The sequence below is a fragment of the Dama dama genome, chromosome 19, assembly GCF_033118175.1.
Source record: "Dama dama isolate Ldn47 chromosome 19, ASM3311817v1, whole genome shotgun sequence".
Classification (NCBI taxonomy): Eukaryota; Metazoa; Chordata; class Mammalia; order Artiodactyla; family Cervidae; genus Dama; species Dama dama.
In genome coordinates, this window is record NC_083699.1 from 24,442,666 (window position 1) to 24,458,398 (window position 15,733).

General features: G+C 39.9%; 1 protein-coding gene across 8 annotated transcripts in view; it reads right to left on the bottom strand.

Annotated features, from left to right (window-relative positions):
* PLD1 (phospholipase D1) overlaps nt 1–15,733 on the bottom strand; it is a 261,912-nt gene that overhangs the window by 107,823 nt on the left and 138,356 nt on the right. For all 8 annotated transcript variants that reach the window (XM_061168339.1, XM_061168335.1, XM_061168340.1 and 5 more), the window contains 4 exons: nt 15,327–15,455; nt 14,448–14,566; nt 12,606–12,719; nt 1,307–1,417 (listed from right to left, as the gene is read on the bottom strand). In XM_061168339.1, coding sequence (XP_061024322.1) covers nt 1,307–1,417; nt 12,606–12,719; nt 14,448–14,566; nt 15,327–15,455 — 473 coding nt within the window. The remainder of the gene's footprint in view (nt 1–1,306; nt 1,418–12,605; nt 12,720–14,447; nt 14,567–15,326; nt 15,456–15,733) is intronic.

Genomic DNA, 15,733 nt, shown 5'->3' on the forward strand with positions numbered 1-15,733 from the left:
TAAACTCCAATTCTTTCCCACTTGCCTTTAATGAACTGTTACTTCATGGAAGGGAAGGGCTAGGACTCAAGGAGAAGGAAAGTGGGGCTAGAATGTTTTTCCCCAGCAACCCCATCTCTTTATTGAATTTGTTACAATATTGCTTCTGTTTTATGTTTTGGTTCTCTGGCCATGAGGCCATGTGAGATCTTAGCTCCCCAGCCATGGATGGAACCCACAACTCCTGCATTGCAAAGCGAAGACTTAACCACTGGACTGTCAGGGAAGTCCCTCACCACATATATTTTAAAATTCAGTGGGAAAGAAAAGACTAAAATAAAGAGGATAGATATGCTCCGAGTGATTTTTCCATGGTCACGGCTTTTTATTTTTAAAGGCTATTCCAAGTGTTCGGAGCTGTCTTCAGATCTACTTTGAAGTACAATTAAGATTCCCAAACTAGTACCGTACTGCAGATTTCCTCCTATTCTCTACACACAAACTCTGGGATCTGAAAAAGCTTTATAATGAATAGTAGTTGACATGGAATTGAAGAAGGTGGTACCTGCCCTCAATATTCTTACTTCTCCCTTTTCCATGTTCCTTTTCCTGCCTCTCCCTGCTCCAACATCCCTGAACCATGGCATCCAGTGGTCTCTACGTTAACGGGTTAATGGCTTACCCCTGTGTGTGCTCTCCTGAAGCAGCACACACCTCATATTTATGCCCTCCAACTCAAGCCAGATCAAAACTTACATCTCCATGGTGGGATATTTCTGGCTAATAACATTATAAGTTGATACATTCTGATAATAAGGACTTGGGGAATTTCTATTAGAGTCCCAAGTTAATGAAAATGCAGAGTGAATGTCAGGTATGCCAGGGAAGTCAAACTTCAGGTGACCTCTTCACATCTTAACATGCACTCATTCATGGAGCAAGTCCTGAGTGGGGACCCTGCACTCTCTGTGTGATATTACAGGAAGGCAAATTGTCATACCAATTTAACGAGCAAGACTTACTTCTAGGGATTTTGCTGGTGGTCCAGAAGCTAAAAATCCACCTTAAAATGCAGGGGATGCAAGTCCCATCCCTGGTCGAGCAACTAAGGTCCCACATACCGTGGAGCAAGTGAGCCCGTGGGCTGCAATTTATGAGCCCAGACATTCTGGAGCCTGTGCGCTGCAACTACAGAGCTTACGTGTCACAACTAGGGAGTCCATGCGCCACAACAAAAAGATACCACATCATACAACCAAGGTCCCACATGCCACAACTAAGACCCAGTTCAGCCAAATAAATACATAAATGTTTCAAAAAGACTTACTTCTATATAGATGTAGTGCTTGCTGTTCTCTATCACATAGACGTAAGCAGCATGGATGGATTCTTCATGGTACTTGATACCAGCAGACCAATCAGCGGCAGAGCGGAGTAACTACAAGGCAGCAACCAGAAATGAGCAGATGTAAGACAATGGAGATGATACCAGAGGAATTAATACAATGAAGTCCACCTTTTTTCTTCCAAACAGCTTATTGATTACAGTGGCTTGTGTGACATGTGTGCACTGAGGGAGAGACGGTGGATAGGGAACTGGTCCTTAGATATAATCCACAATAAAGAAGCCCAGCTGGAAATCCCATCCTAAATATATGCTCTTACACCCAGGATTATTTGCATTCATGACTGGAAATCAGGAGGTTGTGGTTTCTAAAAGGAGCATTTCAGAAGCACCTCTTTTGGTGGCTGTGAGTAGGGTGACCATTTGTACTCTTCATTCCATGATGGCCCCACAATTATACCAGAATCCTGGTGTGTTAATAACAATTTTACTCTCAAAAGTGTCCTGGTTTGATTCATATGATATGGTCACCCTAGCTCAGACTTGATAATGTGATTACTCTTTTCCTTCAAATATACACTGTTCAGAACTGCTGTTGTTCATTTGCTAAGTCATGTCTGACTCTTCGCGACCCCATGGACTGCAGCACACCAGGCTTCCCTGTCCTTCGTTGTCTCCTGGACTTTGCTCAAACTCATGTCCATTGAGTCAGTGATGCCATCCAACCATCTCATCCTCTGTCACCCCTTTCTACTCCTGTCCTCAGTCTTTCCCAGGATCAGGTTGCTTCCCAATCTTTTCCAGTGAGTCAGCTCTTCACATCAGGTGGCCCAAAGTATTGTCGCTTCAGCCTCAAGCGTCAGTCCTTCCCATGAATATTCTTAAAGGGTTGATTTCTTTTAGGATTGACTGGTTTGATCTCCTTGCTGTTCAAGGGAGTCTCAAGAGTATTCTCCAGTATCATAGTACAAAAGCATCAATTCTTTGGCACTCAGCCTTCTTTATGGTTCAACTCTCACATTTGTACATGACTACTGGAAAAACCATAGCTTTGACTATACAGATCTTTGTCGGCAAATTTCAGAATAATACATTCTAAAATACAAACAGATTCATTTAGACATCTAACCTTGATTCTAATTTGATTTTAATTAACTGTCTAACCCTTGATGTGTCACTTCAACTATCAAGTTTCTCATTTATACTGCCTCCCTCTCTTCAGACACTCACCTGCTCCCACTTGGATTACAAGAGCTTCCAGGTCAGACATCTAATATATGGTAAATACATGGATGCACAGTGAGACAGCCTGGGTTCAAAGTTTAGCTCAACCACCTAGCGGCTTTCATCTTGGTCAAGTTCCTTAATCTCTTTGTGCCTCAAATTTGTTCTATAAAACTGAGTGTCCACTTTGCAAGGTTGTAAGAGGATTCAAAGAATTACTATGCAGTTTGCAGAAGGAGGCTGAGCCCCTAGTAAGTGGTACATAAGTGTTTGTTGTTATTAATGAGAACCTTAGAGGATGCATTTGAGCTGTAGCAGATCATTCCATAGATGCTTCTGACTATAGCTATGCTACAGTCTGGCCACATAGAAGGCTTTTTCAACACTAAGAATCCGTTGGTTGTAACTTTTTACAGCATTCTAACCAGTGTTTCAGTATACCGTTGGGCATATAGTAGGTGCTCAATAAATACTTATTACCTGACTTTCCTTAAGCAATAGAATGTTATCATAGAAGAATCACTATAAAAATATATTCATTAATCCTAATTTGAAATGAGTACTGAAACTGTTCCTCATGAGGTCAGCTGAAATTAAAAATAAAATAGCCCTTACTTATTAGAAATTTATAAAATGATCCAATACAAAATCAGTTTTATGTCTATTACAAATAAAAGGTCTGGTAAAATTCTTGCTTTAATCACTAACTTTAAAAATTGCACATACTGATATAAGACTACTGAAATCCAAATCTAATACTAAAACTGATTGTGCCATTCTCAGAATGCTATTTCTTTATTCATTATGAAGTATTTCTTATAATATAGCTCCCCAAAAAGCATTTTACTCAATGCTATCTGATGAGTATGTGTAATGAAATTAGAAAACTTAACTATGAACAAGAATAGTCAAATATCTCAGAAGGAAACTTACAAGGAAAACTTAGATAAATATAATGCACACTGGGAAAGTATCTTGATTCACATAATTTTCAGGGAACTGCATTACTGTTCATCAGCATAAATAACAAAGGTTAAAAAAAAGAGGTTTCAATTCTTTGTCCATTCAAATTTATGTTGAATTTTGTTGCTAAAGTGCATGGCTCTGAAAATGCAGGTCATCTTGAGCAGATTCTTTGGCCACACATCCTGATACAATTCTACATTACTTTGTCAACAATGTGTATAACTGCAGCATGTATTGGAAAGGTAGGAACACTTGAGGCCTGCACTATTGCTCTGAACTTACTAGCTCTTTCACCTTGAACAAGTCATTTTAATATCATGGAGGCTTGATTTCTTCTTTTGAACACTTGAGATAGCTTTGTCTGCCCCTGTTTTTCTCTTTCTCTCATACATACACACCTGCCCATCCACACACTCCCATACAGAACTGCTGTAAAGAAAAAAAAATGGCAAGACAAACACAAAGCACTGTTACACAGCACACAGTAGGTATTTGCTATATGGTAGATCTACCTTTCTAAAGGCTTCCCTGGTGGCTTAGATGGTAAAGAATCTGCCTGCAATACGGGAGACCAGGGTTCGATCCCTGGTCTTGGGTTGGGAAGATCCCCTGGAGAAAGGAATGGCAATCCATGGTAGTATTCTTGCATGGGAAATCCCACGGACGGAAGGACCTGGCAGGCTACAGTCCATGGGCTCGCAGACTCAGACACGACTGAATGACTAACACACACACACACCATCCTAAAATGTTATGAGCAAAGTTTATATACTACCCTTGGTGGTAATGTCCTAGTCTTGCCCTCATATCCAAACACCTTATACTTTCTTTACTTTCTCAGTTTCAAAATATGTTCCTTCAAAGATTTAATAAACTTATTCACATAAGATATAAATCAGGAGTGTCGAGCAAGGGTCAACTCAAAGGTCAAGTCTAATTGATTCCAAGTGGCTTCCTGGACAGCTATGTTGAAAAGTGGATTTTTGGAACTAGACACATGGGGGAAGAAATCTGGGTTAATGGCGAATGGCAGCCAGGAGGGAAAGCACGAAGGTCACATATCTGCCATCTTTCCTGTGAAGGATAATGGTAAATGTTTTCCTTTTTAGAAGCAGTTAAATGTTTATAATAAGTACATTTGTAAGCCAAAAGAAGACCATTTTGTCATTAGCCTGTGGGAGAGCATAAATAAAGTAGAGGGAAGCCCCACCCCTGATGCCTATAAAACCATACAAGGTAGATGGTTACCTACACCCTAAGCAGGTTTAGCACCTTGTGTCTTATTGTCTGAATCCAAATCTGTATCATTTTCTCAAAATGAAAATTCATTTAACTTAAAAAAAGTCATCGTTTTTGGTTAAACTTGAACATAAGTTTAACATAAGTTCAAGTTAAACTTGAACTCAAGTAATACAGAAAAATATTACTTGAGACTATTACTCATTTATTATGATTTTGATTAGCTAAAATCTGTTTATCACCACAAGATAATTAAAAATATGAATTTCTCTTTTACCACTAAACCAGGGGCCCTACAGTTATGTACAAACCAACTCAACTGCTTTAAATGATTGATAATCTAGAAAATTTGTAAACAAATCTAGCCAGAAAGCCAAAGACATTTTGATTGACTTACTCTTGTTTTAAATTTACGATTTACTCACTTCTTTTCTTAACTGACCTGACCAACTTGTCTTAACATTTGTTTCAAACCGATGTAACTGAGACAAACCTCAAACTCCCCCTCACATACACAGAAATGTGGCTTATCTTACTGCCCCAAGTATATTGAGTGTTGGGGTCCTTTAATGGACCAGAACCTTGTGGTATGGAGTCGACGATAAGAAAGTGAAAGAGAGAAAGAGGCTGATATCCCTTGGTTTACGCAGAGGACCAATAAAGTCCTTGACACAGGACTTGCATCGCTCACGAAGGCACCAGGTGCCCTCTCGAGGGGGTCTTAGAAGCCCGGGCAGAAAAGTGAGCATGACGGGTCTCCACGCTCCAGAGAGTCAGCCAGAAAAAGAGAGAGAGAGAAAGACAGAGAGAGAGAGAGACAAAAAAGACCCGGGGACCTAAGCTCTGATGAAGCAAAGGTGCTTTAATGATTTTCCTATGAGTATATATAGGCTGTGGTACAAGAAACTTCTTTCGGGAATGATAGAGATCAGAAAACCAAACGTACAGCAACCGTTACCAAGGGAACAAGGGGTAATGTTAGTCACAAGGTCAGGACACAATCCATATCTCAAGAAAGGGGAACGAGACTAAGCAGTTTTGTCCTAAAGAGAATGTTTACTAAAGGAGACCCAAGCCTGCCTCACACAATGACCTCAGTCCCTGGGAATAGCGTGCTGTTCCGCTTGAAGAGGGACAAAGGACTCATGAGAGACAGCACGTAGGAATCTTCCCGTCAAACATTCCCTGACAATTGAGAATCATATCTAACCCAAGCTTTTCAAATCTCAAGTTGGAATACACAACTTTAAAGTACACGTATGCCCTTTTTTTTTTTAAAGGACATATTTCTAATTCTGTGCTTTAGCCTCAAGATTGTAACTAGAACCAGTCATTTTCCTTTGTACTATGTCCTATTTTTTGACTTAAAGGATAACCTTCTGTTTATCCATAAGCTCTAAACCCCTTACATGTAGTGGGCCTAAGCTGAATATGTGGATTAAAATGCAGAAATCTCTTCTTGAAGGAAAACTTTCAAAACTTTCTTTGTATTTGTCCCTAGTTCCTGTTCCCTTACTGTAATGCTTTTATTCCCTAAAAATCCAGTACATATCTTAATTCCTTTTTATTTCTCTGAGCTCCCAAGTCAATCACAGAACAAAGTACTTTTTTTCTGTCTTTCATACAGAAGTTGGCCTCCATGTTGCAGATCACAAGTGGCATGGGTCAGGGAGAGAAAAGAAGTGATCAGATTACTGAGCCTCATTCTTCCAGTCTGTGTTGAGAAGCACTGCAGGCAAGAAACTGCAGAAAACGACTGTGTTCAAGAATCTGCCTCAGACTACCAAACTCTTCCTTTTTTCTTTTTTTGGCCATGCTGTGCAGCTTGCGGGATCTTAGTTCTCTGATCAGGAATTGAACCTGGGACCTCTGCAGTGAAAGTATGGAGTCCTAGCCACTGGATCACAGGTTATTTCAAGTTCCTTCTTCTAAGAACCATTCACCTATAGTCAAGTGTCATCAACACACACATCACAGTATGTCATTATTCCAATAGGATGATCCTTTGGCCTAAGCAATAGTGAAAAGTTAAACTTGAGGGTGAAGGGATGGAAGAGAATATACTTTTTGAAGAACAAGACTTAAGGGGAGAGAAGTCCTAGCGAAAAAACATATAGTTGAGAGCTCTTGGAAGCCAGAATGAAGCATAAAGGAGAATTGGGGCTGAATTTGGGTCTTCAGCCACAGAGGATGATCTCAAAAGGCAAGCATGCCATGCAGCTTTGCCTTGCTGGGGCCCTTGGTGGTTGCAACCATCCTGGGGCTTAATGGAGACAGTCTCTCTGCTGAGCAACTATGGCCTCGGGCTCTGGATTCAGACTGCTAAAAATCCAGTCTCATCCTCTCCATTACTCACTGTGTTATTTTAACCTCTCAAAGCCTTAAGTCTCCTCATATGTAAAAATAAGGGGTCAAAGAGAACACAATTTATAGACTGGTAAGTATAAAATGAGATAATCCACAAATCAGTGCCATGCTGGGCACAGGGTAAACATTCCCCGTTCATGTGGCTTCAGCCAGCCAAGACCCACAGCGACATGCACAGAAGTCTTACCATATGAGGACCCGATCTGTAAATGGAAAACAGCTTCCAGGTTAAGAAACCTCCTTTGAAATGTCAAGTGGCTATTTTCCCCTCTTTCCTAGTATCTACTTTGTTCTATCAGCGTACAAAAGATTTTGCTGTTCTTTGAAACATTGATTCCTACACTGACATCCTTTGGAGTGTCATTTGGACATTTTCCCCAAGTAGAAGAGCAAATTCTTCCAGTCATATAACTGGAATGCCATTTACATTTGCCTGCATATATTTTTTTCTTTTCTTTTAGTAGAGAGATTGAAGACATGGCTCCAGTGGATTATTTCCCTCACTTTTGTAGGACTTCTTGGCAATGACTGTCTAAGAAATGACTCTTCTACTATAAGCTGCCCAATTTAATAAAAGGTATTATTCCATGTATTGATTCCACGTTGATGCTAATTTGGCATCAAGCACTTTCTTTTATCTTAATAGACAGGTCAGATGTCTTCTGTCTTGGTCACTTATTGTAAATGGCAATGATAGCATTCAGGAACCTATTTTGTTCTTTTTAGGGAGAAAACAAGTTCTTTTATAAACTCTGTGCATAAGCAGTTTCAGAATCATCTTTCCTCCCACCCGCCCCTCCATGCCTTTTTTCTGCTATGTCTTGTCCAGGTGCTCTTGGCAAGCTTTGGGAACACACAGCACTGAGGGGAAACAACCGAGATTATTTAAGTGTCAGTGGAAGTAGCTGAAGTCAGATCTCAGGACTTTTTTTAGAAGCAGAAATTCATGCTGGTGGGGGCAGTTCTCCATTCTGCCTGCTGGAGCTCTAGTCTCCTTGGCTGGCTGTGTCAGTCTTCTGCAACAGCTGGAATTACCAGTAGTATGTGCCTCAGGGTGATTGGCCTTAACATTTTTGTGTTAAAAAATCAAATAACTGGGTTCTCTTCTGCAGATGAAAGAGCAGCATGAATTTCTTTACCTTATTGTATCCAATATTCTTTTTCTCCATTTCAACATATATAGTACAAACAGTATAAAGATTTTTGTATCCAGAACTAAACTGTGACTCATCCAGAGAAATGTCAACTTCTTCACTGCAAACTTGAAAACACTAGGGAATGCCTGAAGGTTGTAGCTAATACTGACATAATTCAAACAAGTATATTCTTCTAGGTGATTTGCATGGATTAATTTCTTTAACTATCACCACAACCCTATGAAACAGGTACTATTCGATTTCTGTTTTAAAGATGAAGGAAATGCATTCAAAGAGAAGAAATAATTGTCCCAAGGTTATACAGCTCATATGTAGTGAAACAGAAACTTGAATACAGTCTGACTCTAGAATCTGCCCTTTCCCCTTGCTATATTACATCACTTCTTTTCAGTTATGTAAGCTTGTGGTCTCTAAATTACATTATGAACAACAAACTATGTTAAAAAAAAAAAAAACTATGTTAAAATCAATGTTAAAAAGAATAAACCTAAGGAAGAATTTTATTAAATTTCTCAAATAGTCATTTGTCTATTGCCACATGGTAGCTGAGAGAGAGAAAGGTTTGAAAATATCACAACAGATTCTTTAAAAATTAAGTATCCTCCTACATAGCCAGGTCCTAACTCCCTGCTATCTTCTGGATTCTCTGGAAAACCAAGGTTTGGACTAGGCTATTGTCTTCAACCTCTAAGCACACTAGACGTTCATAACTTGACAACAATGTCTAGAACAAGTCGAATAATGTTTACAGCCGGTAAGTAATGTGAAGTGAAACAGTGCTGTGGTCAGAACTTTACAGAAAAGGAGAAAAGGAGCAGTATAATTTCCTTCCTTTCCCTCAGCATCTGGTCCTCTCAGATTTTCCTGTCTTCAAAAAGACACACTTGTCTGGCCATACCCACTGTTTTCACAACTGGAGTTATTTTGGCAGTTCCGAAAACATCTACTGGCAACCAGTGGATGTTTTGTGAGGTCTAAAGCTTTTAAACGATGGAGGAATCTTCTTTAAGAAAAAGAATACCAGTTTATAAATACAAAATTAGTGTATTCTAGGATTTATTATAGCAATCTCTTTACTTGTCTCCTTGTTTTCATTCTCTTTCTAGTACTGTACGTTTTCACATGTATAAATTTTAGGTCTCAAAATGTGTTTGTTTGGAAAAATTGAAATAGACATGTCACAAAATGAGAGACGCTACATCAGTTAAGCTTGGGAAATGCACATAGTATATTTAGTCTTAGTGATTCCATGATGTACACACCAGCATCACAAAGGCACTGAGAAGTCCTATTTTAAAAATCTGCAAAAACTTATCTGTCCATGGAAACCTTTTTTTGTGGAATAGCTACTAGCATTTTACAGGCAAAACCCAATTTGGGAAACTCTGATCTAGGTTCAGTTCAGTTCAGTCACTCAGTTGTGTCCAACTCTTTGCAACCCCGTGGACTGCAGCACGCCAGACTTCCCTGTCCATCGCCAACTCCTGGAGCTTACTCAAATTCATGTCCATAGAGTCGGTGATGCCATCCAACCATCTCATCCTCTGCCTTCATAAAACATTCATATATCATGTTTCCTCTCAGATGACCAAAAAAAGCCCACAGTTCACTAATTCTTCCAGCATCAGGTTGAAATGAACAAGACCAGCACTTCAGGGCACCCCCAATCTGGCCATGTGCTCTCTGAACCTTATTTACTACCTCTTCAAGAGCAAATGGTTTGCTGTAGTGGGGGGTACCCACTCTTATTCTTTAGAGGGGGTACCTACCTCTGTCCCTCCCATTCACCAACCGCTCACGGCACACTGGTCTGCATTCTCAAGACTTGGATTTGTCCTAAACCACAACTCGCCTTGTTAACTCAGTTTTTTAACGTTAGCGCTTTCTCTCTCCCGGCCAACTCTTTTCCAAAAGGAGGCAGAGAACTCCTTTTGTCTGCTTCCTCGGTATCCAGGTGTGCACTGATGATCTGGCTGTGCAAAAAGATGGCGCTTGAAAGGCATAGACTGACTGAGTAAATGAATTAATGAGTCAGTGATTAATGAGTCAGCCTTGGTAAACTCCAGGCTGCCTCGGCACTCAGGGATGAACATATGAGTATATAAGAAGAGGTCACTGATCTAGCTCCATTTCTACCACAACATCCCATGATACAGAGGAGGTGAACCAGGGCAGGTGCTTGGTAGGATGGACATGCAGATCATCTGTCTGTCTCATCAGGGCAGCAGGATGACAATATGTAAAACAGGGCTTGTACCAAAGGCATCAGAAGACATATGTATATGCAAACACTAGGATATAACATCTTCTGCTAATCATAAAAATACACAATGCCCAGCAATATCTTTTCAACAGCTGCTTAATTACTATCTGCTAACTTTGGTAAGTTGATCACTGAGCCAATTTTAATGCCATCTCAAATATTAAATTAAACTCTCTTGTTTTCTTAATATCAAGGCTTCTATTTTATCTTATAGGTAACTTTTTTCCCTCTAAGTAGAATAAAATTAAATACATTCATAAAATATTCATTAATTTACATATGAGTGCAAATCTATCTGTGCTTCTAAGTTTAAATTAGCTTTCTCCTTTAGCCTGGGATGACTGACTATTTGCTGTAGATAATTCTCTTAAGTAGTTTATCTTCTTGATTGTTCTATTATTTGATCTATGGTTTGAAATGTCTTTTTATTTCTTATATACATACACCTCTACTTGCGCACAGTACAAAGTAACTAACCCAGACATTTCATTTATTTTGTTTAGGTGTTAGAATCCATGTCCAAATTATAAAAATCCATAATAGTAATGTTAGCAGCAGACTACTGGATCTTTATTTAAACAATAGTTTTAAAAAATTTGGTGTGTGTATTTATTGTGAAATGATTAGCACAAGTTAGTTAACATCCACAACTTCACATATTTACAAAATTTTTTTCTTGCGATAAGAACTTTTAAGCTGTATTCCGTGGAAAGTGAAAAGTGAGAGTGTTAGTCCCTCAGCTGTGTCTCACTCATTGTAACTCCATGGACTGTAGCCCACCAGGCTCCTCTGTCCATGGAATTCTCCAGGCAAGAATATTGGAGTGGGCTGCCATTCCCTTCTCCAGGGGATCTTCTCAACCCAGGAATCGAACCTGGTCCTGCACTGTGGTCTTTCCTGGTGGCTCGGCGGTAAAGAATCTGCCTGCGATGCAGGAGACCCAGGTTTGAACCCTGGATTGGGAAGATCCCTTGGAGAAGGGCATGGCAACCCACTCCAGTGTTCTTGCCTAGAGGATCCCATGGACAGAGAGGCCTGGCAGGCTATAGTCCATGGGGTTGCAGAGTCAGACACAACTGAAGCGATTAAGCAGCAGCAGCAGCAGCTCCTGCCTTGCAGGTGGATTCTTTATCATCTGAGCCACCAGGGAAGCCCTGTATTCCCTTAGCAACTGTCCAACAATACCGTGTTGTTAACGACAGACACCACGTTGTACAGTACATCCCGAGGACTTTTAATTAAGCGTAAAACTGGAAGTCTGTACTTTTGACCACTGTCACCCACTTCTCAACCCCTGCCACCCCACCCTTTGCCTCTGGCAAACACCAATCTGTTCTGTACTTAAACAATAATTTTGAGGCAGATAGTGATGACTTTGAACAAAAGGCAATGCCAAGGTGGCCAACCCTAGATCTGTCCCTGTGTGATCTCAAGATATTTGAGCTGGAGTTGGTCCAGGGAGCAGATTGGGTAACAATGGACAGGACTAGGATTTCAAGCTCCAGCTCTACTGATAACCTTCAATGACCCTGAGCAAGTCTCAAAGTTTCACGGGGTCCTAATTTTCTTATTTGTAATTTCAGAACGTAGGACTCTATGTGGTCGAAGTTTGCGCCGCTAATAAGCAAACTTCTCATCCTTTTAAAAGTGCCTCTAAAAGGTATTTGGTTAATTAAGGAACTAAAATTAGGTTGAACTATAGCTTCCAAGATGCTAAGTTTCAACCAAATTCCTGGTGCTTCACTAGTATTGGTCCCAGGGTTACGAGGTATCATGTTGCTAGAGTCAATTCAGAAGGACTTAAAAGACAAGCCACTCCTTGACTGGCTTTTTCTAAAGACATGCATTTATTACATTTATATAAGAGTTTTAAAGAGAGGATAAATTGAAAAAAAAAGATAAATTGAATACATTTAAAATTGAAAATATAATACGAAATTTTAAAAGGTCTATTCAGATTTGTTCTGGAGTTGTCTGCTTTAAAAAGCTTGAAGCCAATAGGCATTTAGTCCATATGAATAATTGTACCCAGTAGCATTTCATGAAAAACAAAAACCAAACTTACCTGTACATTAGCATGGACAGACCCAGGCACTTGGTATTTCAGCTCGTGGGCTGTTGTTTGAGATTTTGGAAGCAGAAAAGGGTAAGAAAGGGACCGATATTTTGGTTTCATAATCTAAAATAAAGAGAAACAAGGTAAAAAAGATTCAAATGTAAAAATAATTCCAGTCTTCCCTACTTTGTGATTCTAAAAGATATACAGGTTCATTTGAAAAAGAAAAATAAATATTAACAGTGGGTGTTTCTAGCTGAAGAGACGACAGATTATTTATTTATGTTTTCTGTTTCCCAGAGGCAGAAAACTCCTTTGTTCCTTCTTTCACCTTTTGGAGTGAGCATTGAAAGTGAAAGTCAAAGTTCAACTCATTGCGACCCCATGGGCTATTCAGTCCATGGAATTCTCCAGGCCAGAATACTGGAGTGGGTAGCTGTTCCGTTCTCCAGGGGATCTTCCCAACCCAAGGATAGAACCCAGGTCCCCCACATTACAGGCAGATTCTTTACCAGCTGAGCCAATAGGCAAGCCCAAGAATACTGGCCTGGGTGGCCTATCCCTTCTCCAGGGGATCTTCCTGATCCAGGAATCAAACCAGTGTCTCCTGCATTGCAGGCAGATTCTTCACCAATTGAGCTATTGCTTCGTATTTTTAAAGAAAAGTTAAATATAACCTAGAGCTGTAGAAGTATACAATTGCAAAATGGGATTATTTTATAAACTGATTTTTTACTATGCTGTTGATATCTCGTAACAGCAATAAATACTATAGGTTATTTTTAAAACAACTTCACAGTAAAATGTCATGGAACAATCATAATTTGTTTAATAAAGTTCTATTAATGAAGATTTCAGTTATTTCTCATTTTATATGAATTATTAGATACAATGTCAAAATAAATTACTTACTGAATAACTTCTTTAGCTTAAATACCTGAAATTGATTTTCTGAGTCAAAGGTTACATACTTTTAAAACTTTTTTGCAATTATACCAGTTTATCCTCCCAGGAGTAGGGTATAAGAGCATCAAAGATCCTGAATGCAATTGTGGGTTTCTGCAGTGTACTTAACTTTGCCAGTCCAATAGGTTAAAAATAATATCCCTTTACTTATTCCTGCATTCACCTCTAAATTCTTGTTAAAAATATTTCCACTATTTCCAAGAGCTCCCACTAACTATTTAAATGTAAATTAAGTGGAAAATAAGGTGACACTCTAAGTTAACAAAACTAAATTTTTTTCCCAAATTATCTCCAAACTATAGGGAAGAAATGCCTCATCACCATTTAAAATAAATAAAAGGGAATCTTAAAAATAACAAGACAATAGGCACTTAACTTATGAGTATTAGGTCAAATTCTTATAAGCAATGAAGGCATCTTGTGAAAGAAGACAAAATCTGGAGGAAAGAGAAGTAGCTCCATCTTCCCATATTGCTCACTTTGCTCAGAACTGCCTCTCAGAAGCCTGTGCCAACATGGATCCCGGGCAGTGCCAGGATTGCAAGGACTTGAAAGCTGCAGCTCTCACATGAACAAGGGTCCCATCCCCACTACAGTAGCTCAGCAGCCCTCCACGTGACTATCAACCCAGGCAAGATGCTTAAACTGGGAGTCCCAGGTTAATGGTTAAACCAGAGTCTGTGACATTAGCACCATCCCTCTGCCCTCTGAATTATCTGTGGAGGAAAAGTTCGGGAACTTTTTTTTTCTCTTTTGCCCAGAGTCCCAGGTGCTCTGAGAACCGGCCACTCAGCAGTGGGTAAAGTGGCACAGCTGTGGCCAGGTCAGCCCCTTCACGCCTCCTCCTCCTGGCCTGTCTGAATGATGCTAAAACCACCAACGTACCTTCGTGAAGTTCCAGCGCTGGATGAAGTGACGGGCCACGTCGCGAGCTGCCTTCCCGTGGACTGCAGAGGCTATGTCATGCCATGGCATCCGGGGGGTGGAGTGCCTGTCAATGAAATCTGCCCAGGTACACCAGGCAAGGAGCCACACTAACTTCTGTGCCCACAAAACACAAGCCATCTGACCCCAGCTCTGACCCCAACTATGACACATAAAAAAATTTAAAAAAAAACAAACATGGTGATGTCCACCATATGTATATTTCTTGACTTGGATAGAATAATACCTTCATAGCCAAGGGAAGCATAGGTCTCACATTGAGGAACATAATCCCTATGCACTCTCCCAATATGAAGTTTCCATTCCACTATTAGATAATCACTGAGCAAGGCAGATGTGAGTTGGTACAAATTATCTGACGATGTAAACGTGATATTACATTTTTCTCTTCTACTCTGTTGAAATAATGTCAAACTACATGTGGGCTGCCATTTCTAGTTCCTGTTCAGTGTGCAAGCACTTAGATGATCTGAAATGTGTTATTTTAATGTTGGAAGATGAAGATGATAAGCAGAAAAAAGGAGATCATCAAAGGAAGGGAAACATCTCCTGGAGAATTACAGATTATGATGCCTAAAATATGCCTATATGCAACCTGGAGATTTCAAACAAGTAGGCTATATTTCATTTTCTTTTCTTACTATACTCATAAGGAAAAACCCTTAAGTATATGACTAAATCATGGTCTCCAATGTTTCATCAAATGTTCAAAACAAAATAAAACAAAACAAGATATTAGATCATTCACATGCATACTTGTTGAAATACTAACAAGGAAAAGACAAAATATGCGCAGCCACCCACTACCATGGTACTCACCAGCAAAAGGTTTATCGAGTTGAACCCAGTCTTTGAAAACAAAATTGCAGTAGTCTTTTCCATGCCAGAATCTGGTTTCCCCATGTAGCTCTCCTACACGTGTCTGTACACTTTGGAGGGAGGCTGTGTCTGTAAATGCAACAAGACTCACTCAAAGGCTGTGGTTCAGGCGGGCCCCAGAGAGGGAGACTCACCTCTCATTTATTAACACCTAAACACTTCCTAACTTTTCTTCTTAAGCCTCATAACAAGGGCGGCATGGGTTCATTCCATCTGAGGCTGTGGGCTGGCTATGGGCTGAGTAGTTGGGGCTGTAACCAGGTTCATCATTTGACAATGAAATTTAATATTTTTATTCTCATCATCTACCAGATCACTGGCAGAATGGATCACAGGGTTAACTTGCT